General features: G+C 56.1%; 1 protein-coding gene across 1 annotated transcript; it reads right to left on the bottom strand.

The window, feature by feature from the left end:
- Positions 1–389: 389 nt before the first annotated feature.
- Positions 390–2,179, bottom strand: LOC125541079 (benzyl alcohol O-benzoyltransferase). Its single transcript, XM_048704563.2, has one exon. It carries the CDS (start codon positions 2,082–2,084, stop codon positions 615–617), a length of 1,470 nt encoding a protein of 489 aa, XP_048560520.1. The 5' UTR covers positions 2,085–2,179; the 3' UTR covers positions 390–614.
- Positions 2,180–9,060: the final 6,881 nt, after the last annotated feature.

Below are 9,060 nucleotides of genomic sequence, written 5' to 3'. Positions count from 1 at the left end.
CTTACTCCATATTATGAAACTTCACGCCTTAAATCTCCTCGATTAATGAATAAAAAACAGCAAAATAGAATTAACTCCGGTTGTACTATATCGATGACTTGTATATGAAAAAAAGAAGAACCGCCTCACTTTCATATTCTGAAACCTCATATCTTGAAATCCCCTCAAATGAATGAAAAAAGTAGATTAAATAATTCGCTGGCCTTTTCCAACTTCATACCTTAAATCCCCTCAAGCAATGAATGGAAAGATAGATTATTGATTACTTCATGTTTGGCGAAACTCAGAACCTAATTATTTCTTATCGACATGTTCGCATGGTTATGCTTACATATATAATTCTCACTAAATTCAAATGCACACTATTTATTCTCTTGTTGCAACGTACATGCATGTGTGCTAGTTATTATAGATAAAAACACACGACTGACGAGGAAAAAACCCATTTACAAGTATATATCAAAGAAAGCCAGACAACATATACCGCGGTGGAAACAATCCACAAGAGATGCATTACTAGCGCCACGACCTGGCTGTCTAGCACAAGCACAACAGTGGCCGAACTTGGTGCTTTTTTGATGTTGTGTACGCAGAAGCCTACCACCACAGCGCTTCTACAGCTTTGCGAGAGTGTGACCAGAAACCAAGGCTGACTTGTTCTTGTCCGCATCAGGTTCACTGACAGTCCCACCGCTGACCGTAATGAGCCCCTTGCTCACCTCCACCTTCAGCCGCTCCAGCGCCAGCACCGGCAACCTCGTCGGCACGTTGACGCCTGCCTCACCGGCCTCGTTCCTCCCCTCCAGATGGAACGTGGCCAGAATGATCGTCGCCGGGCCTCCGTACACCGGCGTGCCCCACCCGAAGTCCACCGCCATCATCCCCCCCTGGGTCATGTCCGAGATGAGGTACGTCCGGGCCTTGGGGAACGCCGGCCTCCTGTGCGCCGCGTTGAAGCCGGCCACCGACTGCACGTACCCTTCCTGCTCCGCCCGCGCCTTGGCCTCCAGCAGCAGCCGCAGCGCCTCGCCGAGGGGCCTCCGGCACAGCTGCCCGGCGGGCGCGCACGCGGAGGCGAACGCGAACGAGTTGCCGTAGTAGCCCCTCGGCAGGCGGTGGCGGCTCCTGTTCCTGACCCGGCCGTTCACGAACATGTGCAGGCGGACCAGCTCGTCCGGGCCGTACTGCAGCGCAGCGGCGCGGCACCGCCACATGAAGGCGCCGATCAGGTCGAACCGCGACGCGGCGGAGCGCAGCTCTGCCGGGGCCTGGGACCGGAGCGCCTCGATCTCGCGGGGCCCGAAGAAGAACGTGTGCTGCGAGAAGATGTCCGAGGAGGAGACCACGTCCTTTCCGAGGTCGGGGAGAGGCGCGTACTCCACGTGGTCGTGCGCAATGGCCGGCGGCCAGCTAGCCGTGAGGAGCTCGCGCTGCCACACCGGACGCACGGTCGGCGCGCCCGGCACGCCGCGGGTGAACTCCGTCAGCGCCGTCAGGAACTGCACGATCCCCGGGCCGTCGGCGATGCAGTGGCATATCTGGAACCCGAAGACGAAGCCGCCGCACGTCAGCCGCGTCACCTGAGCAAAGAGCAAAGGCCGGTCGACGACAACGGCGGTCGCGCTCTCCTGCTCGGGCAACAGCTCATCGTAACACGGCACCGGCGGCGCCACTGAGTCTCCAAAGTCTTCCATCCGGACGTTGGCGTCCGCCTCGACGAACACGACGCCCTCGCCCGTGCACTCGACCACGAGCTTCCTCGTCGGCTGGAGCTCCCGGAACCGGCCGGCGAGAGGGTAGTAGTGCACGAGCGCCTCCGAGATAGCCGACTTGATGGCCTTCGCCGGGTCAATGCCGGACTTGGAGGCGTCGCCGCGGTAGAAGAAAGCGCCGGAGCGGTAGAAGCGGAGGACCTCCTGGTCGTCGATGTCGGAGAGCACCTTGAACTCGTAGGGCGTGGGCCTCGCCGGCGCCACGAGCTCGCGCTCGCCCCGCCGGACGGACAAGGTCGTCAGTGTCCGTGCCACAGACATTTTTTGGGAAAGAAACTTCAGGTGCTTGAGCGAATTGGTTTGGCGATGCATGGTTCCATATTATATAGGCAGGCGCGGCGATGCGGGCGAGCGGAGAAACATTTTTCAACGATGAGTTTGAGACTGAGATTACATTGGGTAGTTCTTCACAGAAAAACTGTCAATCAGGACACAGGCTGTATGTGTAGCTAGGTAGGGCGATCTAACCCATGCTCAACATGCATTGGTGCACAGGGTATTTCCGTGGCAATTCGTATCCGAATCTAGCATCTTTCCGAAAGCTGAGTTTCAGAATAATATTTCCGTTGCGTAGTAGGAGTACTATATATGTACTGCGCGTTCAGCTGGCATGTCGGATTCTCCGAGCCATGTAAATATGGTTCTGGTTTTCTAATGCAAGTATACGTCTTTGATCACGTATCTATCTAGGAGCATATACTCATCTTATTCATCCACATAGGCTACATTTTCCACACCGTTAATGTTGATTTCTCACATACAAGACTTTCCATTAGTAGTACATCTAACACAATCACATGCACCAGGTGAGGATACGGAACCACCAATCACCACATACACATAACACAAACAGACATGAATGTGTGGCAATCCAATTCGGCACTCGAGCTCACATGGTACTGCTGCTCCTACTAAATTAGAGATTGTACAAGAGAAAAAGAAAAAGAATCACTACATTCTACCGCTCTAAAATGTATTCTTTGTAAAAAAATATCAAACATTAATTTTAGGAGGATAGTGCAAATGACGTTTGAAAATGGAACTAAAGTGTATAAGCAATGTAATTTACATGGGCCGTAGATTGAAAATAAAACGGAGCAAAAATACATGAGAGCAAACCAAATATACGTGGGAACTGAACTGCCGTCGATGGATTTTTTTTGGTAGCTTGGCTGCATGTTGCTTCAGATTTGGTATTACCCCCATCTCTCTCTCTCTCTCTCTGTTTGTGTGTGTGTGTGTGGGGGGGGGGGGGGGGGGGGCGCGAAGCAGTCGATCTCTAATTGCCGACTGCCGACCCATCGCCCCAATGGCCGTCGCATCAGTTCTGTTAGTTAGGAAGAATGAGATTGCACGAATCGATAATCATTGATTGTGTGCATGGTGCACATGTATAGGTACAGGGTGGACCAGCCTCTACTTGTCTCCCAAGATGTACAAATATACGAGGGAAGAGAGAGATACAACGGTATAAATACAGACCCAAGTCCTATACATATGCAGTGTACAACATACGCTCAACCCCCCCCCCCCCCCCCCCCCCCGCGCAGTCGAAGCGTCGCCGGAGACACAGAGACTGGACCAAAACTCCTCGAAGACTGGGGTCGGTAGTCCCTTAGTCATGACATCGGCAAACTGCTGAGTGGTAGGAACGTGCAGAACACGAACCTTCCCGAGAGCCACCTGCTCGCGAACGAAGTGAATGTCGAGCTCAATATGCTTCGTACGGCGATGATGGACGGGGTTGGCGGAGAGGTAGACGGCGGAGACGTTGTCACAGTAGACGATCGTGGCCTTGGGGACCACACAAAGCAACTCCTGGAGAAGCTGACGGAGCCAAGAGCACTTAGCAACGGCGTTAGCCACTGCCCGATACTCCGCCTCGGCACTCGAGCGAGAGACCATGGGCTGCCGCTTGGACGACCACGATATCAGCGAGGGCCCGAGGTAGACACTAGCCTGACGTAGAGCGACGTGTGTCCGGGCAGCCAGCCCAATCAGCGTCGGAGTAGGCGACCATGTTGATGGAGGAGGAAGCCGCCAGGGAGAGTCCCATGGTCATAGTGTCGCGTATATACCGAAGAATACGCTTCACCAGAGTCCAATGAGAATCACATGGGGAGTGCATGTGAAGGCACACCTGCTGGACTGCATACTCCAAGTCAGGCCGAGTGAGGGTGGGATACTACAGAGCGCCGACGATGGAGCGGTAGGACGCTGCATCTGGCACAGGGGAACCCTCCAAAGCAGAAACCTTCGCCTTGGTGTCAACAGGTGTGGACGCGGTTTTGCAATTAAGCATACCAGCGCGCTCGAGAAGCTCATGAGCGTACTTCTGCTGGTGCAGAAAGAACCCATCGGCACGGCTAATGACCTCAATGCCAAGGAAGTAGTGCAGTGCTCCAAGATCCTTGAGGGCAAACTCATCGCGAAGACGAGCTGTGAGCTGCTGAAGAAGCCCAGACGAGGATGCCGTCAGGATAATGTCCTCCACATAGAGCAGCAGGTACGCAATGGCAGTGCCCTGATGATAGACGAACAGAGACGCGTCGGAGCGGGTTGTGTGAAACCCAAGCTCCTGTAGGAACCCGGCCATACGCTGGTACCACGCCCTGGGGGCCTGCTTCAGTCCATAGAGGGACCGAGAGAGCAGGCAGACATGGTCGGGGTGCTCAGCGTCGACGAAGCTAGTCGGCTGCTCGCAGAAGACCCGTTCCGTGAGGTGGCCGTGCAGAAACGCGTTGGAGACATCCAACTAATGCACTGGCCAGTCACGAGAAACCGCCAGCTGAAGCACCGTACGAATCGTGCCCGGTTTAGCGAAGGTGCCGGTGAAGTCCACGCCGGCGCGCTGGCGGAAACCGCGCACCATCCAATGAGCCTTGTAGCGCTCGAGAGAACCGTCGGGGTTGGTCTTGTGACGAAACACCCATTTGCCACTGATGACGTTGGCGTGAGGGGGTCGCGACACATGATGCCACGTGCGGTTGCGCTGCAATGCATCAAACTCCTCGCGCATTGCGGCAAGCCAATGTGGATCACGAAGGGCGGCGCGTGCAGACGAGGCGATGGGCAACGATGGAGAGGATGATGTCGACACTGCACACGCGTACTCATCAGCACCGTAGCGCGTGCTAAGGCGGTAGATACCGGCGCGGGACCACGTCACCATGCCAGCGGGAGGCGGGTCGGTTGCGGTAGGAGCGACGGACGGAGGTGATGAAGAGTTCGCCGCCCCCGGCATCGTAGCGGGACCAGGGCCGGCCGAAGCTGTGGGGGACAGCCGGGGTGGTGGAGCAGGCCGGGGCGGCACCAGCCGTGCCACTCGACAGAGTGGGAGCCTAAGGGCCACTCGGGGCCATGCATGGTCGCGCCGGGGCCGAGGCCGAGGGACCGGCTGCCGGGGCCGCGGGGGCCGCAACAGAGGGGCCAGCCGCGGGAGGGCGCGCCGAGGCCGCACCAGGAGAAGCCAGCGGGAGCCGCGCCAGGGCCAGGAGGGGTCGCGCCGGGGGCTGCACCGGGTCCGCATCCGAGACACCATCATGGGGCGCCGAGTCCTCTACAAAAGGCGGTACCCGGTAAAAGGGAAAAACCCGCTCATCAAAGTACAGGTGTCGGGAGGTATACACGCGGTGGGAGACGGGGTCGTAGCACCGGTAACCTTTGGTGTTAGGGGGGTAGCCTAGTAAGATACAAGCTACGGAGCGAGGAGCGAGTTTGTGTGGTGTAGTGGAGGCAGTGCTAGGATAACACAAACAACCGAAGATGCAGAGACCATCATAGGATGGAGGGGAACCGAAGAGAAGTTAGTGTGGGGTGTAGTTCCAGCAAGGATGACAAGGCCTAATGTTAACTAGGAGAGTGGCGGTGGCGAGTGCATCGGGCCAGAACCGAGGGGGCACATTGGAGTGGAACAACAACGTGCGGACGCAGTCGTTAAGAGTGCGGAGGATCCGCTCGGCGTGGCCGTTCTGCTGGGATGTGTACGGGCATGTGAGATGAAAGGTAGTGCCGTGAGATGCGAGAAGGTGACGGGTGGCAGCATTGTCAAACTTTTTTCCGTTGTCAGTCTGGAGGGCGAGAATAGGGGGCTCGAACTGGGTGGTGATGTGGGAGTAAAAGGTCGTGAGAGTGGCGAGAACATCGGATTTGCGACGGAGCGGAAACGTCCACGCAAAATGAGAGAAATCATCAAGTAAAATAAGATAATATAAGAAGCCCGTGTTGCTCGCAACGGAAGATGTCCAAACATCACTGTGGATTAACTGAAACGGAAAAGAAGAAATAATGTTTGACTCGCTAAACGGTCGACGAACATGTTTACCGAGACGGCAAGCATGACAAGTGTGCTCGTCGAATTTATTACATGAAAATGAAAAACTCTTGAGAATCTGGCGAAGGACGGTGGAGTTGGGGTGACCCAAGCGTGCATGCCAAAGGTCGACACCGGCGGAGAGGGCGACTGGAGAGGCAGTGGCGATGGCGGTGGAGGCAGAATGCACCGGGTATAGGTCATCGGTGTTGTCACATTGGTGGAGCACCATCCGTGTACGGGCGTCCTTCACAGAGAAACCAAGACCATCAAATTCAACAGTGAGAGGATTGTCACGTGCAAGACGATGAACGGAGACAAGGTTTTTAACTAGGTTAGGTGAGACAAGAACATTAGTCATGTTAATAGGCATAGAATTAGACGAAAAGAAACTGTGACCGACATGAGTAATGGGTACGGAGGAACCATCACCGAAGGTGATGCGGTTTGAGGTGGTGGCCGGGAAGGAAGAGGCAAGGTTACCGGGGTGCGACGTCATGTGGGCGGTAGCCCCCGTGTCCATGTACCAATCACCGCCACCTCCGTAGTTGGAGGGAGACGGCGCCGAGTTCAGCGCAGCGAGCAGAGCGGGATCCCAAGGGGCCGGAGGGAGCTGAGCCGGCACGAGCAGCAGTGCGTAGCCGAAGGAGGCGGGCACCGGAAGGGGCGCGTAGCCACCTGGGGCATAGCCGCCTGGGGCATAGCCGCCTGGTGCGTAGCCCCCTGGGGCGTAGCCGCCCGGTGCGTAGCCGCCCCCACCCGCCTGGTGAGGTGCGGCGGCGAGGTGCGCCTAAGGCCCCGCCGAGTGCGGCCCGAGGATGCCCGGAGCCCGTGGGACCGGCATGTGGTAAGCGTGGACCACGCCGGTCCACGGGATAGGGCCGACGGCCCAGGGCGGGGAGGGCTGATGGTGGCATGGAGCCCCCCCCCCCCCCCCGCGTACCCCGGCTGTTGCTGCTGCTGTTGGGGGCGACCTCCACCCCCGCCCCCACGACGCCAGTTGCGGCGACCGCCGCCCCCGCCTTGCTGCTGTTGCGGAGGAGCGGGTGGAGCAGGCGGGAGGGGAAAGTATCCCGTGGTGCCGGCGAACGTGGTTGGGGCGGGGCGGGCTGCGGCGGCCCGTGAGATGTCCCGGCGGCGAGGGCGGTGTGATGAACACGGGCCTTAACCTTCTTCATTCGGCGTTCCTCCAAGCGTAAATATGCGGCGACGGACTGGAAGGTCGGGTTCGGCAGCAGGGAGAGGTTCGAGGCCACGTTACCGAAATCCTCGTTGAGGCCGGCGGTGAGGGTGCTAAGCATGAGCTCATTCGACACCTTGACGCCGATGTCGCGGAGCTCGTCGGCGAGGCGCTTCAGGCGCATGCAGTAGTCGTCAATGGAGGAATCATCTTGGTGGCACCTGAAAAATTCCTGCTGCAAAAACACAAGACGTTGAAGCTTATTGTCGGTGAAGAGATTGTTGATCTTGATCCACATGGCACACGCGTCGTCATCCTCCGAGACGACCGTGTGGAAGATGTCCGGGGAGACCGTGAGGTAGAACCACCGGATGAGGGAGGCCTCAATGGCCGCCCAGTCCGGATAATCCGCCATGAGGTCGCCATCCACGGTCTCGTCGATGTGCTCGAGGAGGTGGTACTCGCGGAAGACGAGGTTGAAGTAGGTCTTCCACGCGTAGTACGAGGAGGTGGGTTGGTCGAGCTTGATGGGAACGCGGGTGTGGATGTCGAGATCACAGACGGTGGTGGCGTCAGGCACAAGTCCGGCGAACGGGTTGGAGTTGTTGGAGTGGGGAGACGCCATGGGAGCAGCGGCAAGGGAGAGTTGCGGTGGCTCGGGTGGGTAGGCTAGTGGCGGTGGCGCGGGTTAGGGTTAGGGTTTTGGGGGGCGGCGGCGACTGGGGGAGGGAGGCAGCGGCGGCAGAGAGGAGAGCGGCGGCTGCGAGGGGAAGGGGCGCGGCGACGGCGACGCAAAGGAGGCGGTGGCGGCGGCTGTAGGGCGCAGCGGCGGCTGGTGCGGAAGGTGGGAATAGGATCGGCGTGCTAAACTGATACCATGTTAGTTAGGAAGAATGAGATTGCACGAATCGATAATCATTAATTGTGTGTATGGTGCACATATATAGATACAGGGTGGACCGACCTCTACTTGTCTCTCAAGATGTACAAATATACGAAGGGAGAGAAAGATACAACGGTATAAATACATACCTAAGTTATATATATATATATATATATATATATATGTGTGTGTGTGTGTGTGTGTGTGTGTGTGTGTGTGTGTGTGTGTGTGTGTGTGTGTGTGTGTAGTGTAGTGTACAACATATGCTCAACAAGTTTCATACCTCTACAGCACTGCCAGCCACCGTCGTTGTATTGCCTTGGATTCAGTTGTGGCTTCGGCTGGAACTGTACGGTGTTGTCTGATGCCCTGGTCCAAGCAGGTTTGGTCCGCTGATGCCAGGTATGAGATGCTCTTGAGCCTGATCGCTCCATGTGGTCATGTTGCTTTCGGTGTAGAGGCAACCTTTTTTGGTTATCACATAACAATTTCTTTATCAACTATAACTTTTTTTATCAATATGTCTGAGTGTGATTAAGATGGGTGTGATGGTGATCATGCGTGGAAAGTAGCCCTGCATGGGGAACAGGAATAGCACGACGTGGGTGGTGGTGGCCATGCTCAGCTTGGATCAATCATTGTTCGGTGTTGTTTGGCTACTAAACTTTCGGCTGGAGTAAGACTACTCTTTTCGTTTCACAGTGCAGTGCGTATAGATTTTTTGAAAAGTCAAAGTTTGATCAAGTTATAGAGAAAACTATTTGTCTACAATACCCAAAATATGTAATATGAAACTAAATGAATCTAATCATATATGTTTGGCAGTCTACAATACCAAACTGCCGGCGCACATCTGAGTGAGAAAAGGGTGCAATGTGATGACCTTCGCTCCGCTGCGGAGTCTACGGGACTT

This window comes from Triticum urartu, chromosome 2A (assembly GCF_056163025.1).
Source record: "Triticum urartu cultivar PI428250 chromosome 2A, HENAU_Tu73, whole genome shotgun sequence".
Taxonomy (NCBI): domain Eukaryota; kingdom Viridiplantae; phylum Streptophyta; class Magnoliopsida; order Poales; family Poaceae; genus Triticum; species Triticum urartu.
Note: the sequence above shows the minus strand (reverse complement) of the source record. Positions and strands in the feature narration are given on the sequence as shown.

What these genes read in the sequence shown, in the direction of transcription:
- LOC125541079 (XM_048704563.2), bottom strand. Translation starts at nt 2,084, where the DNA reads ATGCATCGCCAAACCAATTCGCTCAAGCACCTGAAGTTTCTTTCCCAA.